Raw genomic sequence first — 27310 nt, forward strand, 5'->3', positions numbered from 1 at the left:
TGAATCGCATTAAGTCACATTTTTACAAAGTGGTTCATGATTTTTAGTCATACAATATTTCAACATCCATACCTGCAACAGTGCATATTTCTTTCCATAAATTTCTTCAATTTCCCTCTTGCATGCCCCCATTTTTCTCTATGGCAGCCAGATTTTTTTCTCTTTCTCTCTTTTTTTCCTTTCTGGAATATTGGTTTTACATATCTTTAAGGAATGGTATCATATATAACTTTATTTCCTTTCAGCACCTATTCTTGTCCAGGGAGTTTATTTCTAGCTATCATTGTCAATGTGGACCACACTTCTCTCACTACACATCCCACTTTTTTGCGACAATTTTTCTACCGTGCACGAGTTCTGCTACCCCTAGTCTCTATTTCCTTTTGATATTATTAACATATATATTAAATATACAACACATAATTGAAATTATTATATGCCTATCCATTTTTGACTAATTTCATTCCTGGAGCTCTTGACTTTAAGAACCAAATCTCTTAATAGCCATACTCATCACTGTTGATGAATGTGTAACATTTTAGTCTAAGGAATAGTGGATAATGGGATAGAGTGATAGTATACTGGGTAGGTGCTTGCTTTGCATGCAAAAATCCCTGGATTGATCTCTGTCCTCACATATGTTTTGCCAAGAACCCTAAGAGTGATCTTTGAGTACAGAACCAGGAATAAACCCTGAGCACTCTGAGTGTGATTCATAATATATCATACAAATATAGAAGAGCTTTCACTACTTATTCTCTGCAGTATGAACCAGATGAGATGTGAATTTACTACTCTCCACTCCCACCCTAACCCCTTGTAATAGCATAGAGAATGTTTTATTTTATTAATATATTTATTTAAACACCTGATTAAAATGTGATTGTAGTTGGATTTCAGTCATATAAAGAATACCCCCCTTCACCAGTGCAACATTCCCACCACCAATGTCCCAAATCTCCCTCCTCCCCACCTCATCCCTGCCTGTACTCGAGACAGGCTTTCTGCATCTCATTTATTCACTTTGTTATGATAGTTGTCAGTGTAGTTATTTCTCTAACTGCATTTACCACTCTTTGTGGTGAGCTTCATGTCATGAGCTGGACTTTCCAGTCTTCATCCTTTTGTATCTGAGAGTTACTGCAAAAATGTCTTTTATTTTTCTTAAAACCCATAGATAAGTGAGAATATTTTGCATCTATCTCTCTCCCTCTGACTTATTTCACTCAGCATAACAGATTTCATGTACATCCATGTATAGGACAATTTCATGACTTCATTTCTCCTGAAAGCTGCATAATATTCCATTGTATATATATGTATATGTATATATATAGATATAGATATAGATATATAACACAGTTTCTTTAGCCATTCTTCTGTTGAAAGGCATCTTGGTTGTTTCCAGAGTCTGGCTATTGTAAACAGCGCTGCAATGAATATCGGTGTGAGGAAGGGATTTTTGAATTGTATTTTTGTGTACCTAGGATATATCTCTAGGAGTGGTATATCTCGATAATATGGGAGCTCAATTTCCAGTTTTTTGAGGAATCTTCATATTGACTTATTTAAAGGTGGACTAGATGACATTCCCACCAGCAGTGAATAAGAGTTCCTTTCTCTCCACATCCCCTCCAGCACTGCTTGTTCTCATTCTTTGTGATGTGTGCATATATAATTTTTACCTAAATTGTGTACTCTTCCTTTCTCAGGGATATTTGAAATTTACTGCCAGGCAGCTAGCCACAGAGAAGCAGGGATGAAAGCAATTTATAATGTCTCCCAGTGCCCTGGCCACAAATCCATACCTCAACAACACTACCAGGCTGCAAGAACTTACTATATTATGGCAGAGGAAATACTGTGGGACTATTGCCCTGACAGGAAGTGGGAACTGGAATGGCACAACCAGTCTGCAGACAGGTAAACTTTCAGAAAAGGAAATACGATTTATTAAATCTTGAAATCATTTTAGAGATAAATATATTTAAATTCTGAGAATTTAATAAGATGACAAGAAGTAGGAAGTAGGAAGCAGAAACTCAAAGATATTTGAACTATTTGAACTATAGTCCAGAACTTCTTTATTCTAGTGTGGCACTAAAATAAAAGACTTACCATATTTGATTCTATTTTGCTATTTAATCGGAAATATTAAAATATACATTTTAAATTGTTATTAAAACATCTGAATACTCTGGAACTTATTGTACATTAATAAAATGTTATTATTGCTTATAATAAAATATATAGAAGAAAAATGAAAAAAAAAATAGTATTACAAAGTTTTCACGAAAGACAAGTTGGTACTACAGCCCTTATTGTATCATAGTCAGAGGACTGGTTGCAGAGAATGAGAAAAACAAACATATAAATGAGACAAACTCATAGACTTTTCAAGCTTTAGATTTATCTGGGTAAGCATAAGTGGTTTCATGGGCAGACACTTTTTTTAATATCTTATTGCATCTCAACCCAGATTCCAACATATGAACCACTGTTTAAGTTGACAGAGTCATTAAAGACAGTGAGTAAGCACATCCACATTCAGTAGGTACACAAAAGCAGATACTAAATGATTCCGCATAGCCAATCAGTGAGCTTTCTGAAAGTATAAAATTGTGATAGTTTTCTATGTTTTCCCTTGTTACCTTCCACATTGAAAAGTCCCTAAAATGGTTTATTCTATGCACTCCTAGGAACACTTTTGCAATTTTTATATTTTCCCTCTATTCTATTCATCCTGGGTGTGTATTTTAGAATCATTATGTCCTAAGAGTTAATTTGTTTTGCCCAGTGGAATATCCCAACTTGGGTTTTTATTTTGTTAGGGAGATAATCTCTTGAGATTTATTTAATACATTTTAAATTATTTGTTCACATAGAGTGTGCACCTCAACAATTCAGAGACTGTAGGTGATTTTCTTTCATAACTGATCTCTGGAACTAATATCCCCATTCTAGCTTTAATTCTTTCTTGCTCACAAGAAAGACAAAAATTACATCCCAATACAAGCTAGTGTGGTCTGTAAGTAGTTTAAATGAGAGATGCACACTATGGTATGTATTGAATTTATTCATAACAACATAAATATATGCAGAAAAGTGTTAATCATGTAGCGTGTTTTGACAAACACTTGTTCAGAAAACATATGTATGATTCTATTTTCAAAAAGAAACAGGGAAAACAGAAACTGAAAGCTTAGTAGTCTTGTATAGCATAGTCAGTGTTCTCACTAGTTATTCACCTGTTCTTATATTTTATGCTAGTTCTTCTTAACTTGAACTTAGAATTGCTGAAGAGGCATTTTTATCTGGGGTTTGTTTTACTCAGCTTTAAGTTGATATGGGATTGTTGAAAAAACTTACTCAAAGGGCATAAAAGATAAAGCAATATGATTGATTCTTAAGGTCCTGTTTACCATTCTGTCTGGAAGAATCATTGAGATACTGGAGCACTACTTTTACCTCTGAGACACCCATTAGTGCCTTGGGGATATCAAATATAAAATGAAAAACTCTCTTCTTGTAAATATGAAAACAGGAATATTTAAAATATTATTTATTCCCATTTCTCCCATACTTTGCTCTCCAAAAGAGAAGACAAACCCACCTAGTGATTTTGTTGAACTAATTAAATCTAAGAAATAAGTAAATTTAGAGGTATAGCCAAGGGATTTTGATTTTTTCTGAGGTGCTTTTATAAAAATTATTAAAATTTCTATCTTAATGATAACAAACAGGGATTATAAATAGAACAGAATGTGTCACGTTATTTTGAGAGGAGTTACTCATAGCTGTTATCAGAACTCATTTGCCCATGCTCAAGGGACCATATGCAGTGCTAAGGATTAAACCTATATTGTCTACACGCAACACAAGAATTTTACACACTACTATTTCTCTCGTACAAACTCACCATGTTTAATTGTGATTATTCCGTTAATGTAGGCAATATGAGAGAAGAAATAGGTAACTTCCTTCTTTCTGTGAGACTGACATAGCCTACCCATATACAAAAATGAGTTAATGCCCAGGTCCTGATACTACTTTTTGGCTTCCTCTAGTTATAGTCATGTCTTTCTGAGCAACAAAGATGGTCTCCTGGGTTCTAAATACAAGAAAGCTGTATTTAGGGAATATACGGATGGTTCATTCAGAATCCCTCGGCCAAGGACTGGATCACAGGAGCACTTAGGACTCATAGGTAAGAGAATTCTACACATAGCCCAGTGCTCTTGGGAACTTGTGAGCTCCTGATAAGATGATCTAGTAGCTGTACAAATTTTCCATTTCCCATCATCCCCCATTAATAAAAAAAGAATGATAGAACAGAAATGGTAGTCTTATTTTAAAAGTAAAACTTAAATTAAACATAAAAAGGAGTACTTGAATTAACTATGGTTTTAGCATAAAGCTGCTATATTGATCCTAATTTTCTAGGCTATCAATAATCAGGAAGATTAGAGAGTGAATAAAGTTTAAATGCTACATAATATAGAAACACTAAAATGCAGAAAAGAATTGGCACAGAGAAACAGTAGTATCTTTACACCCTAATTTAAATATTTATTTATTTATTACCCTAATTTAAATATTAATACAATTTTATCTATGTTTGTAAGAAGAAAAAATTCCTTCTGATACAGAATATGCCCATCTAAAGATCCCAGAAATTATATACTCTGTAGCAAACTTATTTCTTTGTCATCAATGTTTCTACAGAACTCTTTTTATTATTTTTTGGTTTCTGGACATACCTGGCTGAGTTCAGAATTTAGGCTTGTCACTGTGCTCAGAGACTACACTTGGCAAGATTCTGATGACCACACAGGGCACCAGGTGTGCACTATATTTCTCTGGACCCTCACAGAGACTTGATTTTCTTTATACTTGGGCTGGTATAAAATGGGAACTTTATTGCTTTGTTGACACAGAGCTTCTGAAATTTAGAATGGAGCCATTCTAATCTAAAGATTATTTCTCAGTGAAAACCCTAATTGCATGCTTCTTTTTTTTACTAGTCCTTCTATTACTAATTTACTAATGATAATTTTCCTTTTTTAATAATTAGGTCCACTACTCAAAGGAGAGATTGGTGAAATCTTAACTGTGGTATTCAAGAATAATGCCAGCCGCCCCTATTCAGTGCATGCTGATGGAGTGCTAGAATCCAGCAGTGGCTGGCCACTGGCTGCTGTACCTGGTGAGCAAGAACACTTAATAAAGGGATATATAATGAGAAATACCATTTCATTAGCCACTCGGAATGGCCTTTGTCTAAGAGAATATAAAGAGTGATAATACCAAAGACTCACTCAGATTCCAAGTTTCTATGACACACTCATTTTCTTAATTCCAGGGGAGATCACCAAATTAAGTTATTTTTATCTCAATTATAAGATGGATTGCCAACCTCAGACTGCTTGACACTTAAGAAATATATAGCACTGGTTATAAAATGAGCTTCTTTCTTTAAAATCTGAGCATATTTTAACTTGTAATATTGAATAAAAATTATCAGCTCTAGACCATTGACTGATCCTTAACTTCAAAAATAAAATACTTAGGGGCTGAAGCAATGGGGCAGTGGTAGGGTGTTTGCCTTTCATGTGACCTATCCAGGAAGGACCTCAGTTAGATCCCCAGCGTCCAATATGGTCCCCCAAGCCAAGAGCGATTTCTGAGTGCAAAGCCATGAATAACCCCTGAGCGTCAAGGAGTGTTGACCAAAAACAAAAGCAAAAAACCTTATACAGTTTTTTGGACAATCCTAATCCTAATATACTAATCACATTTACATGCTAACATTTTAATAATAAATATATGGTGACCATACAATTTTAACATTTTTCCATTTATTAATAATTTGAATAAATCCTAGAGACCTACTGGAACCAGGAACAATTTTAGAAGCCATAGATGCAATATTAATAATAGATTTTACCACTTTTTATAGCTATTTTTTGTTTGTTTGGGGGGCACACCTGGCGGCACTCAGAGTTACTTCTGGCTCTGCACTCAGGAATTACTGCTGGTGGTGCTCAGTAGACTATATAGGATGCCAGGGTTGGAACCCGGGTGGGCCATGAGCAAAACAAACGCTCTACTTGTTACATATTATTCCAGCCCAGATAAACCATTTTTATTTTAAAAAAGGACACAGAAATTAACCTTTAACAATTTAACAAAATGTGCCTTTATGAAAGCCTCTGAAGGGGGGTGTTCTTTACATGACTGAAACCTAATCACAATCATATTTGTAATCAAGATGTTTAAATAAAGAGAAAAAAAGTTAAAAAAAAAAGCCCTCTGTAGGTACTGGAGTGGTTGCACAGTGGTAGGGCGTTTGCCTTGCATGTTACTGACTTGGGATGGACTCGGGTTTAATCCCTGGCATCCCAAGCCAAGAATGATTTCTGAGCGCAGAGCCAGAAGTAAGCCAGGAGTACTGCTGGTTATGGCCCCAGAAAAACAATCAAACAAACAAAAAATAAAGATCTCTGTAACGAATTGTCTTTTTAAATATATATGGTCAAATTATTAAAGTTAGCACACTGGTGGAGATTAATTTTGTTTTTGTTTCTGGCCCACACCCGGTGGTGCTCGGGAGTTACTCTAGGCTCTGCACTCAGACATTACTCCTGGCAGGCTTGAGGGAACAAATGAAATACCAGGGCTAGAACCGAATTAGTCCCAAGATGGCTGCATAAAAGCCAAATACCCTACCCACCTAGCTCTGAGCTTTAAAATTTGTAAGTAACCTAGCTCCAAAAGGACCCCCACTGCAAGAACTTTACCCAACACCTCCCTACCTGGAGCCCACACCCCACAAGGAAATCTCGAAATACAATGGGAAAGCCTATACTTTCATCATAAGTATAGACCTATATAACACTACCTCTTATCATGTTTTTTCCCATATGTAATTTCCTGTATCACTTTCTTCCTTTTTCTTTGTTTTTTTTTTCTTGTTCGTTTGTTTATTTGTTTCTTACTTGTTTTGTTTTAGTTTTAGTTTTAGTTTTTTGATTTGATTTGTTTTTGCTTTTTTTGGGTCACACCTGGCAGTGCTCAGAGGGTGCTCCTGGCTCTATGCTCAGAGGCCGCCCCTGGTGGGCATGGGGTACCATGTGGGATGCCAGGATTTGAGCCACCGTCCTTCTGCAGGAAGGACAGACTCCTTGCCTCCATGCTATCTCTCCCGGCCCCACATTACTCCTTTAATTACATCTTTTACTTAATCTTTTTTTAAAAAAGAAATTTTTTTCCTTAGATATGTGTGAGCATATATATTTTTAGATTTTGTCGTGTGTCTGTTTTCTTCTCTCTCCACCTCCAAATCCGCCAGCAATATAATGTAGCACCATTTCTTTCTGCAAAGGCATATTGAAAAAAGGGGAAATTTTACATGTAAAAAGAAGTTCTTATCTACTAGGGAATAGAACTCATACTTTTTTACAACACAGAGGAATCTCCCACCCTGAACGTATGTCATGTGGAACCAACTTATACACCAGGGAATTAGGAACCGACGGTCCAGCCTTGACTCCTGGATCCCAGACATAGAAACGACAGAGTTCTCCACAACAGCTCCAGGAACCAAATTCCCTCCAGGGCATGCATAATGCTGCTCTGACACCAGCACGTGCCAGTATGACAACTAGGAAATAGGAACAACTTGATCTAAGAGCAAGTTGTCCTTCCTCACCAGCCAAATATAAGACAAAATCAGAAGATATGTCACCCTTTCATCTGTGCAAAAGCCAAGATCGCTATCTACAGATGACTGGTTGTTACAACCAGGACTAGACAATACACATCCCTGGACCACCACCACCACCACCACCACCACCACCAACAACAACAACAACAAAAAGCTCTAGCCTAGCTTTTTGTCTACAATCTGTTGAACAAACAAGATCTCCAATTCCGGAGGTCTGACTGAAACAATTGCAACTGAATGGGTCTTCCGGAAACATAATGGAAGACTATTCCAGGCTCCATCCTAGGAGCAGCATAATGACCAAGACCACCAACTACAGAAGATGGATTAAAACGACACTGAAGAAGCGGAACTGCTAGAACCACAAAGAACGACTTCATCATAATCTCCATTCCTTGAGCTGTACAGACACCAAGATCTCTAGATACAGCTGTCTGATTTACCAGATGAAGCAGAAGTCTTCCATACACCACAAAAGCACCGAGGGGAGAGTAAATGATCATGCAAGGAGTCTATAGTTAGTCCCATGACAGTATACTTCAGGGGTGGAGAAACCCTGTATCTCCTAGGCCAAGGGAATTCCCTCTATAATATCCCCAATAAGTTACTGTGCTTATGCAGGGGGAAAAGAGCACAAAATAATCATTTTATTCACATATATATTGATTGATTTTTGACTTATTTTGTTGTAGATATTTAAGTTGATGTCTCCAATTTTATTTTATCTTTCTCTTTCTTTTTGCACTTTGGCATGGTTTGATTTCAGGACAGAGACTATTGTGTGGTGCTTGTCTTTATTGCTGTAGTGCTCAAAGGATATTTAATTTGATATTTCTTTCTGTATTGTTGTGGTGTTTCAATTACATTTTTCATGTCCTCTCTCAAACTGAGGTTGAAAGCTTATAGAAGGACTCCACCCATTTTCAGCTTACTTAATTTTTCAATTTTATTTATTATTTTCCCCATTCTATTGCTTTTCTTTCCTTCAAACAAAACCACATAACTCGAATTATCTAGCTCCATCACTCAAACAGAGGGAGAAACAAGAGAAGGTACCAGGACCAAACAGATATATGATCACTAATAGTAAGCTAGATAAAGGGGGGATCACCTACTCTAGCAGCCTAGGGGTGATGGTGGGAGATATGGGTTGCAGGAAGGGAACGGGGATAGGGGGAGGACAAATTTGGTGATGGGTATTCCCCTGATTCAATGTTAATATGTACCTAAAATACTACTGTGAAAGATACGTAAGTTAATATGATCAAAATAAAAACTAAAAATTTTATTATCCTCAATGCATAAAAACTGAAAGCCTTCCCTCTAAATTCTGGTACAAGTTTGTCACCTCTCACTACTCCTATTGAACATAGTGCTAGAAGTACTTGCCATAACAATTAGACAAGAAAAATATATCAAGGGAATCCAGATAGGAAAGGCAGAAGTCAAGCTCCCACTGTTTGCAGATGACATGATACTCTATTTAAAAAACCCTACAGGCTCTAGCAAAGATTCTAGAAACAATAGATGAAAAAAATAAAATTTGTAAATAAACTATGATACATAAACCTACTTAAAAGTAGCCTACATATTTTTCTTTTTTTTTTTTTGTTTTTTTGTTTTTTGGTTTTGGGGCCACACCTGGCGGTGCTCAGGGGTGACTCCTGGCTGTCTGCTCAGAAATAGCTCCTGGCTGGCACGGGGGACCATATGGGACACCTGGATTTGAACCAACCACCTTTGGTCCTGGATCGGCTGCTTGCAAGGCAAACGCTGCTGTGCTATCTCTCCAGGCCCACATATTTTTCTTTTTTCTATAAATCATGATTACAAAGTTGTTCGTAAGTAAATTTCAGGATTACAATATGCACTATTCTTCACCCATGAACATTTCCTGCCACCAATGTTGCAGTTTCCCTCCCACTCTCCTCCGCCTGCCTATGCCTATGGAGGCAGGCATTTTACTGCTTTCTCTCTCTTTATCTCTCTCTCATCTCTTTCTCCTCATCAGTAATATTAAATCTCTTTCTCTCAAACATTAAATATCTCTATCTCTCTCCGCCAAACATTAAATTACTTCAGAGTTCTACAAAGAGTATTAATCACATAATTTGTTAATCTATAATAATATCATAAACAATTAAGTCTCCATGATGATTATTATGGCAGGAGTATTTCTTTACATATGTAGTGTGGACAATATTTTTAAGCAGCTTTCTATTAGATTTTACAGTTTTTTATTGAGTTGTCTTTTCAGATAGAAAATTATTTTTCTTGCTACTAAACAAATAGAATACTTTTGTTCATTGATATTTTAATTTTTTCATTTACAGCACTATTAATGTTTCTCATGCAAATCATTGCAACACCAAGAACATCACCATTGTACAACCACTCTTTCCCCAAGGACTCAATTTCCATTCCCTCTCATATCCCATGTCAATTTTCTGGATAGTTCCATGGTTCTGTCTCTGTAACATTTATATCTTTATGGCTGCCATATGAAAGAAAGTATTCTATATGTGTCTATTTCATTGTGAATGATTCACTCAGAATTATTCTGCCAGTCAGATTTTTGAAAATTGAATCATTTAATTCTTTCTTAGAGCTATCCCATGATATAGATATGTATATATATGTATATGTATATATATCCCTACTTCTTGATAGATTCATCTATAATTGGGCATTTTAGTTGTTTCTGTATTTTGGCTGTTGTAATCTGCATCAATAACCATGTATGTGCATATATTCTTTCAAATAATTATGTTTGTATTTTGAAACATATGCTAATAAGTGGTATTGCTGAATCAGAGTTATATTTCTGTTTTTTTTACTCGAGTAAGATTTATTAAATTAATCTGCAGTTGGAAAATCTTTCCCAAATGTTTTTTTTACTTTTTTATTAATATTTTTATTTAAACACCTTGATTACAAATATAATTGTAGTTGGGTTTCAGTCATGTAAAGAACACCCCCATTCACCAGTACAACATTCCCACCACCAATGTCTCAAATCTCCCTCCTGCCAGCCCACTCCCACCTGTACAGGCTTTCCACTTCCCTCATTCATTCACATTGTTATGATAGTTCTCAGTGTAGTTATTTCTCTAACTGCACTCACTATTCTTTGTGGTGAGCTTCATGTCATGAGCTTAACTTTCCACCTCCTCTCTTCATCTTGGAGGATTATTGAAAAAATTTTTTATTTTTCTTAAAACCCATAGATAAGTGAGACTATTCTGTGTCTATCTACCTCTGACTTAATTCACTAAGCATAATAGATTCCATGTACATCCATGTATAGAAAAATTGCATGACTTCATCTCTCCTGAGGACAGCATAATATTCCATTGTGTATATGTAACACAGTTTCTTTAGCCATTCATCTGTTGAAGAGCATCTTGGTTGTTTCCAGAGTCTGGCTATTGTAAATAGTGCAGCAATGAAAATAGGTGTGAGGAAGGGATTTTTGTATTGTATTTTTGTGTTCCTAGGGTATATCCCTAGGAGTGGTATATCTCGATCATATGGGAGCGCAATTTCTAGTTTTTGGAGGAATTTCCATATCGCTTGAACTAGACGGCATTCTCACCAGGAGTAATGAAGAGATTTTTGTCTCCACATCCTGCCACCATTGTTTGTTCACATTATTTGTGATGTGCACCAATCTCTGTGGCATGAGATAGTTGTTTTTATTTGCATCTCCCTGATGATTAGTGATGTGGAACATTTTATCATGTGCCTTTTGGGCATTTGTATTTCTTCTTCCCAATTTTTGATGGTGTTAGATTTTTTCTTGTAAAGTTTTGTCAGTACCTTGTATATTTTGGATATTAGCTCCATATCTGATGGGTATTGGGTGAATAGTATCTCTGACTCAGTAGTTGGCTTTTGTATCCTGGGCACTGTTTCCTTTGAGGTGCAGAAGCTTCTCAGTTTAATATATTCTCATCTGTTTATATCTGCTTCCACTTGTTTGGAGAGTGCAGTTTCCTCCTTGAAGATGCCTTTAGTCTGAATGTCATGGAGTGTTTTTACCTACATGTTGTTCTATATACCTTATGGTATCAGGTCTGATGTCAAGGTCTTTAATCCATTTGGATTTGACCTTCGTACATGATGTGAGCTGGGGGTCTAATTTCACTTTTTTGCTAGTGTCTAACCAGTTGTGCCAACATCACTTGTTGAAGAGGATTTCCCTGCCCATTTATGGTTTTTTGCTCCTTATCAAAAAATTAGGTGATTGTATATCTGGGGAATATTCTCTGAATACTCATTCCTATTCCTATCCCACAGATCTGAGGTTCTGTCTTTATTCTAATACCATGCTGTTTTGGTAACTATTGCTTTGTAATACAGTATAAAGTTGGGGAAATTGATGCCTCCCATATATCTTTTCCCAAGGAGTGTTTTATCTATTCGAGGGTGTTTATTTTTCCAGATGAATTTCAGAAGTGTTTGATCTACTTTTTGAATAACATCATGGGTATCTTTAGAGGAATCACATTAAATATGTACAATGCTTTGAGGATTATTAAATAGCTGAAAGGGTCCAATACCCAGCAAAACTACCATTCATATTGGAGGACAGACTGAAAACATTCTCAAACAAGAATGAACTTGAGCTATTTGTGCAAACAAAACTGATCCTAAACGACCTACTCAGAGACAAATTACAAATTCAAAAGCCCAATTGTAACAAAAACCACCCTACAAAATACAACTGCACAACAGTCCTCTCTCTCAATAATATCCCTAAATGTTAACGGACTAAACTCTCCAATTAAAAGACACATAGTAGGGGTCTGGAAAGTGAGGCATCAGGTAATGGGGTCTCTGTGCACGCAGGCTGGCATGTGCAGAGGTCTCCAAGTGCCCACGTGGAAGGGCCCCAGGGGAATGCACTCACCCTGGGCACTGGCGCAGGGGGGTGTCGTGGACACAGAGGTCCCTATGCCCCAGGTGGAGCGGCCTCAGGGGCTTGCACTCACTCTGGGGAGAGGCACACATACTGGCAGGTGTGGAGGTCTCCGAGTGACCACCTTTGTTTTTAATTTTATGGGCTCTTGATTATTTAAGAAATTTCGGTGTTAGGTCTGAGCTGGCTAGACCTATATGTTGTGTTAAGCTATATTCGCTATTGCGTTTGCACGGTTCAAACGGTCGGCGTGGTTGGGCGGGGCATCCCTACCTGTGGGAGGTAGGAGAAACCCGGTGGGGGCGGGCTAGGGCTGTTCGCATGGTCGGCGTGGTTGGGCGGGGGGGTTGTTTCCTTAATGTCCATTTCTTCCCTATTATTATTGGTCTATAAAAAGGCCCATTGATTTGTGTGTGTTAATATTGTAGCATGCTATATGTCTATATGAATCTATTGTTTCTAGAAGCTTTTTGGTAGAGTCTTTAGAGTTTTCTATGTAGACTATCATGTTATCTGCCAACAGTGAAGAGTTTGAGTTCTTCCTTTCCTATCTGGATTCCCTTGACATCTTTTTCTTGCCTAATCACTATAGCAAGTAATTCCAGTACTATGTTGAATAGCAGTGGTGAGAGGACAGCCCTGTTTTGTACCAGAATTTAGTGGAAGAACTTTTATTTGTCTCCATTGAGTATGATATTTGCCATTGGCTTGTGGTAGATGGCATTGACTGTATAGAGAAACGTTCCTTTCATTTTCATTTTGCTGAGAGTTTTTTTTATCAAAAATGACTGTTGGATCTTATGAAATGCTTTCGCTGTATCTATTGATCATGTGATTCTTATTTTTCTTGTTGTTGATGCTGTGTAATATGCTGATAGATTTATGGATGTTAAACTATCCTTGCATTCTTGGGATTAAACCTACTTGATCGTAGTGAATGATCTTGATGAGGCATTGGTCCTATTTGCCATGATTTTGTTGAGGATTTTTGCATTTGTGTTCATCAGGGATATTGGTCTGTAATTTTCTTTTTTGGCAGCATCTATGTCTAGTTTGGTATCAAGGTAATATTGGCTTCATAAAAGCTATTTGGGTATGTATGCATTTTTTTCAAATTCATGAAAGAGCCTGGCCAGTATTGGTAATAGTTCCTCTTGAATTGTTTGAAAGAATTCATTACTGAATCCATCTGGGCCTGGGCTTTTGTTTTTGGGCAGATATTTGATTATCATTTTAATTTTCTCAATGGCGTTGGTGGTAATTATGTATGCTACATCTTCCTTATTCGACCATGGAAGTTGGTAGGAGTCCAAGAATTTATACATATCTTCCAGATTCTCATATTTGGTGGCATAGAGTTCCTCAAAGTAGTCTCTGATTACCCTTTGAATGTCTGAAATATCTGTATTGATCCCCCTGTTTCATTTCTAATACGGTTTATCAATTTTCTCTCTCTTACTTTGTGAGTTTTGCCAATAATCTATCAATCTCGTTTATTTTTCAAAGAACCAACTTCTGCTTTCATTGATCTTTTGGGTTGTTTTTTGGGTTTCCACTTCATTGATTTCTGCATTAAAGTTTGTTATTTCCTTCTGTCTCCCTATTTTTCTTCTTTTTGTTGATCATTTTCTTATTTTATGAGCTGCGTAATTAGGCTATTCAGGTATGCCCTTTTCCTTCCCTATGTGTGCTTGCAATGCTATAAATTTTCCTCTCAGAACTGCTTTAGATGTGACACATAGATTCTGATAGTTTGTGTCTTTATTGTCATTTGTTTCCAGGAAAGTTTTGATTTCCTCTTTGATTTCATCTCGGACCCACTTGTTGTTCAGTATTAGGCTGTTTGATTTCTAGTTGTTAAACTTCTTCTTCTTTGTCCCTTGGTAGTTCACATCTAATTTCAGAGCCTTGTGGTCACCGAAGGTAGCCTGCAAAATTTCTGTCCTCTTGATTTTATGGAGGTATGTTTATGTGGCATCATGTGGTCTATCCTGGAGAATGACCCATGTACATTGGAGAAGAATGGGTATCTAGGTCTCTGGGGATGGAGTGTTCTATATATATCTACTAGGCCTCTTTCTTCCATTTCCCTTTTCATGGCTAGTATATTTTTGTTGGGTTTCAGTCTGGTTGATCTATCAATTGTTGACAGGCCATGTTGAGGTCTCCCACAATTATTGTGTTATTATTGATGTCCTCTTTCAATTTTTTTTTATTTTTAACATTTTGATTTACAAAGAATAATAAGGAATGTGACATATTCAGGAGCTGGTAAGATACTATAGCAGGTAAATTGCTTGTCTGTCATGTAGCCAATCCAAGTTCTTTTTTTTTCTTTTTTTATATATTTTATTTAAACACCTTGATTACATACTACATGATTGTGATTGAGTTTCAGTCATGTAAAGAACACCACCCATCACCAGTGCAACATTCCCATCACCAATGCCCCAAATCTCCCTCCTCCCCACCCGACCCCCACCTGTACTCTAAACAGGCTTTCCATTTCCCTCATACATTCTAATTATTAAGACAGTTCAAAATGTAGTTATTTCTCTAACTAAACTCATCACTCTTTGTGGTGAGCTTCCTGAGGTGAGCTGGAACTTCCAGATCTTTTCTCTTTTGTGTCTGAAAATTATTACCTAAAGAATGTCTATCATTTTTCTTAAAACCCATAGATGAGTGAGACCATTCTGCGTTTCTCTCTCTCTGACTCATTTCACTCAGCTTAATAGATTCCGTGTACAACCATGTATAGGAAAATTTCATGACTTCATCTCTCTGACAGCTGCATAATATTCCATTGTGTATATGTACCACAGTTTCTATAGCCATTAATCTTTTGAAGGGCATCTTGGTTGTTTTCCAGGGTCTTGCTATGGTAAACAGTGCTGCAATGAATATAGGTGTAAGGAAGGGGCTTTTGTATTGTATTTTTTTGTTCCTAGGGTATATACCTAGGAGTGCTATAGCGGGATCGTATGAGAGCTCTATTTCCAGTTTTTGGAGGAATCTCCGTATTACTTTCCTTAAAGGTTAAATTAGATGGCATTCCCACCAGCAGTGGATAAGAGTTCCTTTCTCTCCACATCCCTGCCAGCACTGTTTATTCTCATTTTTTGTGATATGTGCCATTCTCTGTGGTGTGAGGTGGTATCTCATTGTTGTTTTGATTTGCATCTCCCTGATGATTAGTGATGTGGAGCATTTTTTTCATGTGTCTTTTGGCCATTTGTATTTCTTCTTTATCAAAGTGTCTGTTCATTTATTCTCTCCATTTTTTGATGGGATTAGATGTTTTTCTCTTGTAAAGTTCTGTCAGTGCCTTGTATATTTTGGAGATTAGCCCCTTATCTGATGGGTATTGGGTGAATAGTTTCTCCCACTCAGTGGATGGCTCTTGTATCCTGGGCACTATTTCCTTTGAGGTGCAGAAGCTTCTCAGCTTAATATATTCCCATCTGTTAATCTCTGCTTTCACTTGCTTGGAGAGTGCAGTTTCCTCCTTGAAGATGCCTGTAATGTCCTGGAGTGTTTTGCCTATGTGTTGTTCTATATATCTTATGGTTTTGGGTCTGATATCGAGGTCTTTAATCCATTTTGGTTTTACCTTAGTAAATGATGTTAGCTGGGGGTCTAAGTTCAATTTTTTGCAAGTGGCTATCCAGTTGTTCAAACAGCACTTGTTGAAAAAGGTTTCCCCGCTCCATTTAGGATTTCCTGCTCCTTTATCAAAAATGAGGTGATTGAATGTCTGGGGAACATTTTCTGAGTATTCAAGCCTATTCCACTGATATGAGTGCCTATCCTTATTCCAATACCATGCTGTTTTGATAACTATTGCTTTGTAGTAAAGTTTAAAGTTGGGGAGAGTAATTCCTCCCATATTCTTTTCCCAATGATTGCTTTAGCTCTTCTAGGGTGTTTATTGTTCCAAATGAATTTCAAAAGTGCCTATTCCACTTCTTTGAATAATGTCATGTGTATCTTTAGAGGGATCGCATTAAATCTGTATAATGCCTTGGGGAGTATTGCCATTTTGATTATTTTAATTCTGCCAATCCATGAGCAGGGTATGTGTTTCCATTTTCGAGTGTCCACTCTTATTTCTTGGAGCAGAGTTTTATAGTTTTCTATGTATAGCTCCCTCACATTTTAGTCAAGTGTGATTTGAAGATATTTGAGTTTGTGTGGCACTATTAAGAATGGGGTTGTTTTCTTATGTCCATTTCTTCCTTATTGCTATTGGTGTATAGAAAGGCCATTGATTTTTGTGTGTTAATTTTGTAGCCTGCCACCTTGCTATATGAGTCTATTGTTTCTAGAAGCTTTTGGTGTGTCTTTAGGGTTTTCTAAGTAGAGTATCATGTCATCTGCAAACAGTGAGAGCTTGACTTCTTCCTTTCCTATCTGGATTCACTTAATATCTTTTTCTTGCCTAATCATTATAGCAAGTACTTCCAGTGCTATGTTGAATAGAAGTGGTGAGAAAGGACAGCCTTGTCTTGTGCCAGAATTTAGAGGAAAGGCTTTTATTTTTTCTCCATTGAGGATAATATTTGCCACTGGCTGTGGTAGATGGCCTTGACTATATTGAGAAAGGTTCCTTCCATTCCCATCTTGCTGAGAGTTTTGATCAAGAATGGGTGTTGGACCTTATCAAATGCTTTCTCTGCATCCATTGATATGATCATGTGGTTTTTATTTTTCTTGTTGTTGATGTTGTGTGTTATGTTGATAGAATTACGGATGTTAAACCATCCTTGCATTCCTGGGATGAAACCTACTTGATTGTATTGGATAATCTTTTTAATGGCATTGAATCCTATTCGCCAGGATTTTGTTGAGGATCTTTGCATCTACATTCTTCAGCGATATTGGTCTGTAATTTTCTTTTTTCGTAGCATCTCTGTCTGGCTTAGGTATCACGGTGTTGTTGACTTCATAAAAGCTATTTGGAAGTGTTTCCATTTGTTCAATTTCATGAAAGATTCTTGCCAGGATTAGTAGTAGTTCCTCTTGAAAAGTTTGAAAGAATTCATTAGTGAATTCATCTGGGCCTGGGCTTTTGTTTTTGGGCAGATATTTGATTACTGTTTCAATTTTATTAACAGTCATGAGAGTGTTAAATATGCTACATCCTCTTCCTTCAATCGTGGAAGATTATAAGAGTCCAAGAATTTATCCATTCCTTCCAGGTTCTCATTTTTAGTGGCATAGAGTTTCTCAAAGGGTAATTTCTGATTACCCTTTGAATCTCTGCCATATCAGTAGTGATCTCTTCTTTTTGATTCCCAATACAAGTTAACAAGTTTCTCTTTCTCTCTTTCTTTGTTAGTTTTGCCATTGGTCTATCAATCTTGTTTATTTTTTCAAAGAACCAACTTCTGCTTTCGTTGATCTTTTGGATTGTTTTTTGTGTTTCCACTTCTTTGATTTCTGCACTCAGCGTTGTTATTTCCTTCTGTCTCCCTATTTTTGTGTCTTTTATTGAGTACTTTCTAGCTCTATGAGCTGCGTCATTAAGCTACTGAGGTAAGCCCCTTCTTCCTTCCGATGTGTGCTTAAAAAGCTGTACATTTTCCTCTCAGTACTGCTTTTACTGCGTCCCATATGTTCTGAGAGTTTGTGTCCTTATTATTACTTGTTTCCAGGAACCTTTTTGATTTCCTCCTTGATTTCATCTCGGACCCACTGGTTATTCAGTATGAGGCTGTTTAACTTCCAGGTGTTAAATTTTTTCTTTTATCCCATTGGAATTCACAAATAATTTCAGAGCCTGTGGGCTGTGAAAGTAGCCTGCAAAATTTCTAGCCTCTTGATGTTATGGAGGTATGTTTTATGTGCCAGCATGTAGTCTATCCTGGAGAATGCCCCCATGTACATTGGAGAATTATGTGTATCCCGGTTTCTGGGAATGGAGTGTCATATATATATATATATATATATATATATATATATATATATATATATATATATATATACACACACACACACACTAGGCCCCTTTCTTCCATTTCTCTCCTTAAATATAGTATGTTCTTGTTGGGTTTCAGTCTAGTTGACCTATCCAGTGTTGACAAAGCCATGCGAAGTCCCACATATTTATTGTGTTGTTATTGATATTATTTTTCAGATTTGTCAACAATTGTATTAAATATTTTGCTTGCCCCTCATTCGGTGCATATATATTTAGGAGAGTTATTTCTTCCTGCTCTACATACCCCTTGATTAATATAAAATGTACATCTTTGTCCCTTACAACCTTTCTGAGTATGAAGTTTGCATTATCTTATATTAGTATGGCCACTCCAGCTTTTTTATAGGTGTTATTTGCTTGGATAATTTTTCTCCAGCCTTTTATTTTGAGTCTACATTTGTTCTGACTATTCAGATGCATTTCTTGTAGGCAGCAGAAGGTTGAATTTAGTTTTTTGATCCATTTAGCCATTCTGTGTCTCTTAACTGGTGCATTTAGTCCATTGACATTGAGAGAGAGAATTGTCCTGAGATTTAATGCCATCTTTATATCGAAATTTGGTGTGTCTTTTGGTTAGTCTTATCTTAAATTAGGTCTTTCAGTTTTTCTCTTAAGACTGGTTCTGATTCTGTAAAGTTTCTGATCTCTTTTTTGTTTGTGAAACCATGTATTCTTCCATCAAACCGGAAAGTGAGTTTTGCTGAGTACAGTATTCTAGGTGAAGCATTCATTTCATTCAGTCTTGTCACAATATCCCACCACTGCTTTCTGGCCTTGAGTTTTTCTGGTGACAGGTCTGCTGTAAATCTCAAGGATGCTCCCTTGAATGTAATTTCCCTTTTTGATCTTGCTGTTTTCAGAATTCTGTCTTTATCTCTGGGATTCGTCATTGTGACTAGGATGTGTCTTTGGGTATTTTTTCTGGGGTCTCTTTTGGTTGGTTCTTTTCGAGCATGCAGAATTTGATCACATATATTTTAGCTCTGGAAGTTTCTCTCTAATGATGTTCTTGACTGTTGATTCTTGCTGGAAAATTTCTTCCTGGGTCTCTGGGACTCCAATGATTCTTAAGTTGTTTCTGTTGAGTTTATCATAGACTTCTATTTTCATCTGTTCCTAGCCTTTGACTAATTTTTCCATTTTCTGTTCATTTGCTTTAAGTTTTTTTTTTCCAATCTCTTCCTCTGTATGGAATTGTTATTTATCTCATCTTCCACAGTACCAAGTCTATTCTCAGCTTCTGATACCCTGTCCCAGAGCTTATCCATTTTGTCATTCACTTCATTTACTGAGTTTTTTTCAGGCCTGTTATTTGACATGTTATTTCAGTTTGGAGTTTTGTGATTTCTTTCTTCGTATTTTCTTGGTTCTTATTAGTGTTCTGTTCAACTCAATCCATGGTTTCTTTAAGTTCATTGAGCATCTTCCATATTGCTAGTCTAAAGTCCTTACCTGAGACGTTGATTAGTTGGCTGTTCATTATATGGTCATCAGAATTGTCATCTTCAGTCTCTATGTCTGATGCTGGCCTGCATTGTTTCCCCATTGTCACACTTGTATTGTGGGTTTTTCTACGTGTTGTGGTGGTATTTATCGGCTAAATGATACAAGCAGCCACACTCCTCTGGCTCCACCCTTTCTGGATGAGTCGACTTTCCTCCAAGGGAGGGGAGTCCTCCTTGAATGAAGCCTCACACAGGATCAAACCTTAGGCCCGAGCACGCAGCAGAGAAGACAGTCCAGAGAGAAATGCTGGGCTTCAGTGTTCCAGCACAGTTCTTAGTGTGATTTTTTTCTTCTTGTTGCGATGGTGTTCTTTCCTTAGAAAGAGTGCAAGGCCACATAAGGAAGCGGAGCGGCCGTGCTCTGCTGGAGCCTCTTTTAACCCACTCCCAAGAGGTTCATGCAGCAGGACAGTTGACAGACACACACAGGCAGCACTCACAATTTTTCACATTCAGGCCCCACTGGGCAGGCTTAGTTTCGTGGATTTTCCCAGCCTGACGTCAAAAACAGGGGACCTGGCTTCTGCAAAGTACTGCTTTTAGCTGGTTTACACGTTATGGAGCAGTTCCTTGGCATTCCCACCCCAGAAATGGCCCCTGGAGAGCGAGATTTCTGGAGCCTCTTTTGACCCACTCCCAAGAGGTTCACACAGCAGGACAGTAGACAGACACACACAGGCAGCACTCAGTTTTTCACAGTTGGGTCCCACTGGGCAGGCATAGTTTCGTGGATTTTCTCAGCCTGATGTCACAAACAGGGGACCTGGGTTCTGCAAATACTGCTTATCCTTTTTTCTGTATTTTTATAGGAACTTTTATTTTGACCAAAGTGGATTACATATCTTTCACAGTAATATTTTACATACCTAGTGACATTGAATCAGGGGCATTCCCACCACCAATATTGTCCTGTCTCCACCCCTGTTTCCAGTGTGCATCCCAAATGCCCCTTCTTTATCCCCCAGGCTGCTGGTATAAGTGGTCCCCTCTGTGCCTAGCTTGTAGATTGGGTGTCAATTCTGTTGCCATTGGCTTTGAATTTGGTGTTTAAGTCTGATAATTTTTTATTTCTACTTAATGATCAGACAACTGTTTGGTCTTGGTAAACTTTATTATATCTCTCTCAATTTGTGAGGTGGAACAAGATGTTTCAAGTTTTATGGTTCTGTTTAAAGGAAAGAAAAAATAAAATGTGGCAAAAACAAAGCAAGCAAAATGGGCGGGATCCTTCTAGAGGCTATAAATTTCAATTTGAGAGAAATAAGGGAAAGGGAAGAAATAACAATACAAAAGAAAAATAAAACAAAAAATCCAAAAATCACCACAATAATAGACAACCACCACACAATAACAATTGTCCTGAAATAAAAACAAAACGAAGTACAAAAAAAACCGGAAAAAACCAAACAACAATAACAAAAGAAAAATTATTTTGTGCTGCTTTTTTTTCATAGGCACAGTAAATATTGGGGATATTAGAAAGGGAATTCCTTTGGTCTAAGACATACAGGGTTTCTTTGCCCTTGAAGTATACTGTCCTGGGAATAAATACAGGCTGCATACATGTTCTTTTACTCTTTTCCCTAGGTCCTTTTGTGGTGTCTGGAAACTGTCCATTCCATCATGGATGATAAAATCAGACCTCTGTATCTAGAGATCATGGTATTTGTGCAGGTCAAGGATGGAACCTAGGAAGGAGTCTTTCTTTACGATTCTAGAAGTTATGTTACATCATTGTTGTTTTAGTCAGTCTTCTGTAGTTTTTGGTCTTGGTTTTTGCACTGATCCTAGGATGAATCCTAGAATAGAGTCTTTCGTTATGTTTCCAGAAGACCTGCTCAGTTGCAGTTGACTCAGTCAGACATCTGGAATTAGAGATCTTGGTTGTTGTACATAACATAAACCAAAGCCTAGATGAGAGTCTTTTTTATTGGTCCCAGGATAAGATCTGCTCAGTCATGGTTGTCACAGTCAGTATTCTGTAGATAGTGATCCTTGCTTTTGTACAGATTAAAGTATGACATGTCTTCTGATTTCATCTTGTTTTTAGGTGGTGAGGTAAGACAACCTGCTCTTAGATCATGTTTTTGCCATTTTCTCATTGTCTGGATGTTGTATCAAACTGGCAACTATTGGTACTAAGAATGTCCTAGAGGGAGTTTGGTTCCAAAAAACTTAATGCATATTTTAGTTGGAATGTAGTTTGTACTAGGAAAGAATTGAGAAGAGAAATATAATCTGAGGTTTTGTACTAGTTCAATTAAAAATATAAATATCCTGGGGCTGGTGAGGTGGCACTAGAGGTAAGGTGTCTGCCTTGCAAGTGCTAGCCAAGGAAGGACCGCGGTTCAATCCCCCAGCATCCATATGGTTCCCCCCAAGCCAAGGGCAATTTCTGAGCGCTTAGCCAGGAGTAACCCCTGAGCATCAAATGGATGTGGCCCTCCCCCCAAAAAAGAATTTATAGATAACCTAACACAAATATATTAAAACTTGAAAATAAGGTAATTTGATTGCATTATATTTAGTTGTATAATAACAATTAGATATGGGTTAAATACATAAAATTGGAGGCCCTGAGAAAATATTTGAGTACTTAAAGGATTTCACATAATAATTACTTGACCTTAAATGCTCATACTGAATAATGGTTCATATTTTTTAAAGAAAAGTGGTGAGTTCACAATATTTTGATTTTGATATGTTTTGTTATAATTTTAAAAATGTTGCCATATGTAACCAAAGCTGTATGGCAAGGAAATATGCTTTTGTATTTGAGAATCATCATCATTTAATTTATAAATGACTAAAAATATTTTTGAAAACTCACAGGTGAGAGAATAAGTAAAAAAATAGAAAAAAGAAAAAAGAAAAGTCTACTGCTCTGTGGGGAAACAATTGTATAGAAGAGGCAGAAGGGGGCCAGAACGGTGATGCAAACCAGTAAGGCATCTGCCTACCCAAATGCTAGCCTAGGATGGACTGTGGTTTGATCCCCTGGAGTCGCATATGGTCGCCCAAGCCAGGAGTGATTTCTGGGCATATAGCCAGGAGTAACCTCTGAGCATCACTGGGTGTGACCCAAAAACAAAACAAAAGCAAAAAAAGAAGAGGCAGAAGAATATAACTGTGAGATAAATTTATAAAGAAATGAAGACATTATAAGAACAGTTAATAGTAGCATATTTATCTTTAACTTTAATTTATCATATGACTTCATCAGAATCAAAAGTATTGGAAATTAAGAAAGGGAGAAGACAAAAATATTATAAAATGGAGATATCCATGTAAATGATGAAATATCATAAAAGTACAAGAAAATATACAATAGTCTTGTTTTTGATGATGTACCATTCTAATATTGTTTAACTGAATATTCCTAATGCCATTTCTAGGTGAAGTGATCACGTATCAATGGAATATCCCAGAGAGATCAGGCCCTGGGCCAAATGATTCTGCGTGTGTTTCTTGGATTTATTATTCTTCAGTGAATCCCATCAAGGTAAAGCAAATATTACATAAAGGAAAGGCTCAGAAATGGGAAATCTGACTTAGCAAAAGGAAAAATACAACATCAGTAAGTAAGAATATCAATACTTAAATGATGAATTCTTAATCTGTGGGGCATTGATGAAATAATCATAAGAAAGATAAAAAAGGACAAAATTATTGAAAACATTAAGTATTTCTTCCTTGTTACTTCCTTTCTTCTTTTACACTTATTTAAAAACTCCTCACAGAGCTGGACTAAAAGTATCTTAAATATACAGATGTGTACTAATTGGAAATGTGGTAAAGATTATAGTAACTTTGTGCATTAAAAGAGTATAAGTTCTTGATACAGGCTTTCTACTTCCCTCATTCATTCACATTGTTAGGATAGTTCTCAATGCAGTCATTTTTCTAACAGCACTCATCACTCTTTGTGGTGAGCTTCATTTAGTAAGCTGGACCTTCCAGCCCTCCTCTCTTTTGTCTCTGAGTATTACTGCAAAAATGTCTTTCATTTTTCTTATAATCCATAGGTGAGTGAGACTATCCTGCGTTTATTTCTCTCCCTCTGACATTTCACTCAGCATAATAGATTCCATGTACATCTATGTATAGGAAAATTTCATGACTTCATCTCTTCTGATGGCTGTATAATATTCCATTGTGTACTATATGTACCACAGATTTTTTAACTATTCATCTGTTAAAGGGAAACTGAGGAAGGGATTTTTGTATTGTATTTTTGTGTTCCTAGATTATATCTCTAGGAGTGGTATTTCTGGATAGTATGGGAGCTCAATTTCCAGTTTTTGGAGGAATTTCCATATAGCTTTCCATAAAGGTTGGACTAAATGGCATTCCCACCAGCAGTGAAAAAGTATTCCTCTCTCTCTACATCCCAGACAGCACTGCTTTTTCTCATTCTTTGTGAAGTGCACCAATCTCAGTGGCGTGAGATGGTGAGATGAATTTCTTTAATTATTCAAATAGCCACATATTAGTTTAATTAAATAGAATAGTACATTAAATGCTACTAATTGATCTTCCAAAATGTGGTTAATGAATTAATGGGTGAATCAAGCCATTCTTGGACTCCTAGAACAAATTATTTTTCTATTCATTTTTTGGGGGGATGAGGGTCACACCTGGTACTACTAGAACTTTACCCTAGCTCTGTGTTCAGGAACTACTACTAATGGGACTCAAGGAGACCATATTGTGTGACAGGGATTAAAACTAGATTGGAAGAGTGCAAAGCAAGCACCCAACCTACTGCACTATTGCTCCAACTCCCAAACAATGATCTTTTAATACACTCTTTTTTTTTTTTTTTTTGGTTTTTGGGCCACACCCGGTAACGCTCAGGGGTTACTCCTGGCTATGCGCTCAGAAGTCGCTCCTGGCTTGGGGGACCATATGGGACGCCGGGGGATCGAACCGCGGTCCGTCTCCTAGGCTAGCGCAGGTAAGGCAGGCACCTTACCTCCAGCGCCACCGCCCGGCCCCTTTTAATACACTCTTATGCTCTATTTTCTTACAAACTATTTAGAATGTTTACATTCATACTTTCAAGTGAGTTAGGCTAGTTCTTTCCTTTACTATATATCATTTTGGTTAGATATTTTATGTAATGCCACTTCATAGATAGTTTTAAAAATATATTAAACAGGGATGAGGGAGATGGCTCAGGAGTCAAGAGCACATGACTTGCATGTTCAAGAACCAGAACAACATGATTCTACAGAGCATCACTGATTGTGGCCCAGGTTATCTTAAGAGGCATATGATTGGGCACTGGCATTGAACTATTTATCCTATTTAACTGAATATTTCCTGAGTGTTCATCTGACCCCTAAACACTGCTTGAAAGCTTCTCCAAAACTTAAATATTACTCTGTCACCTCATATGAAGTGAGGTCTTTATTTGATCCCTTTCTATTTTATCTTGCTATGAAACCAATTACTTTATAATGTAGTGGCTTTAAATCACAAAAATTTATCACCCTGTGTTGTGTAGGTCAGGGACTTGGGAGTAGCTTAGTGAGATGGCTCTAACTCATGATCATGTTATTATAGTCAATATAATGTCCAGGATTGCAGCTTCTGATTTCTTGGCTGCTACCTGGAGGCCTCCCTTCTTCCTCATGTCAGCCTCTCTGAGAGACATTTGAGTATTCTTAAAGTCATGCCAATTGCCTTTTACAATATAAGTGATTAAAAGTGAATGAAACAGCATTGCTTAAGTTCCCACCTCAGAAGTAACCTACTGTCACTTCTGCTCCATTCTGTTGGTCAAACAAAGAACTAATAAAGAGTGGTAAGTAACTAAACAAGAATGTAAATACAGATATTCCTCGTTTAATGACCTACCTGTTTAGTGACCGCTCGAACTTACGACCATCTCTTCACTGCTTATTTCTTCCAGTCAATGAGTTATATAGAAACAAATTATAAATATCACCAGACTGCTTAGGTCATAAAGGGAAAGCAATGAAGAATGCCACTACGGTTAAAATGTTAAGTTTGTAGCTTTGAAGATAAAACCAGTGTTCCCAAGTTATTAGTCTCTCTGAAAGGGGTTTTAGAGAAGAAATATTGAAGATGTCCAGAGAACACTAAGAAACCATCAAACAAAGCTGAAATGAGAAAACCTTGATCAGAATTGACTGAACTGAAAAAACTGTAGGTGAAATAAAAAAAACTCATTGGAAAATACTAGCAGAGTAGAAGCTGGTGGATAAAAAAATTAGTGAGCTCAAAAATGGGTTGTATAGCTCCTGAAGACAAGAGAAGCAGAAAGAAAATATTTTAACAGAAATTAAAAGCTGACAAGAGTACTTTGGGATAAATTCAATAGGAACAGTATAATAATAATTGGCTTCTGAAAGGACCAGGAAGACAAACCCTTTGAAGAAGCAATAGTCAAAATTACCATTGCTGAGAGTTCATTGAACTGAAAAACTCTTATCCCATATGTGTCCAAGTTAGAAGATATCCAAATAAAAATGCTCCACAATACATCCTAATTTGAAAGATAAAAACCACAGAGATAAAATACTGTATGTAGCAAGATCAAAAAAAGCCAGTGCTCTCAAAGAAGTGTCCTTCAAATTTATAGCACAATTACCAAAGGCCAAAGGAAGTTGAGGGATATAGTAGAAATACCTCCATGAAATTGGAGTTGGAGTGATAGCACAGCTGTAGGGCATTTGCCTTGCACGTGGCATTTCCAGGATGGACCTGGTTTGATCCATAGCATCCCATATGGTCCCCCTAGCCAGAAGAGATTTCTGAGTGCATAGCCAAAAGTAGCCCCTGAATGTCACCAGGTGTGCCCAGCTCCCCACCAAGAGAAATGAATTCCTCAGCAAGCTAAACTCTCATTCATATCTGAAGAAAAGTTACACAGGTTTGTGGATAAGACATATCAGGAACTTCATAGACTGATAACCAACTTTAAAAGAAAAAATGGTCAGAAGAAACACTTTAACACCTGGAAGTCAAACAGCCTCATGCTCAATAACCAGTGGGTCCGAGATGAAATCAAGGAGGAAATCAAAAGGTTCCTGGAAACAAATGACAATAAAGACACAAACTCTCAGAACTTATGGGACACAGCAAAAGCAGTACTGAGAGGAAAATTTATAGCTTTGCAAGCACACATCAGGAAGGAAGAAAGAGCT

At 37.1% G+C, this 27310-nt stretch overlaps 1 protein-coding gene across 6 annotated transcripts in view; it reads left to right on the forward strand.

The window, feature by feature from the left end:
* Window positions 1-27310, forward strand: part of HEPH (hephaestin) — a 209663-nt gene that overhangs the window by 114085 nt on the left and 68268 nt on the right. For 4 of the 6 annotated variants that reach the window (XM_049767166.1, XM_049767168.1, XM_049767171.1 and 1 more), the window contains 4 exons: window positions 1713-1923; window positions 4068-4207; window positions 5075-5206; window positions 23531-23637. In XM_049767166.1, the coding sequence (XP_049623123.1) occupies window positions 1713-1923; window positions 4068-4207; window positions 5075-5206; window positions 23531-23637 (590 nt within the window). The remainder of the gene's footprint in view (window positions 1-1712; window positions 1924-4067; window positions 4208-5074; window positions 5207-23530; window positions 23638-27310) is intronic. The other 2 variants (XM_049767170.1, XM_049767172.1) reach the window with 1 other exon arrangement.

Source organism: Suncus etruscus, chromosome X (assembly GCF_024139225.1).
Source record: "Suncus etruscus isolate mSunEtr1 chromosome X, mSunEtr1.pri.cur, whole genome shotgun sequence".
Classification (NCBI taxonomy): domain Eukaryota; kingdom Metazoa; phylum Chordata; class Mammalia; order Eulipotyphla; family Soricidae; genus Suncus; species Suncus etruscus.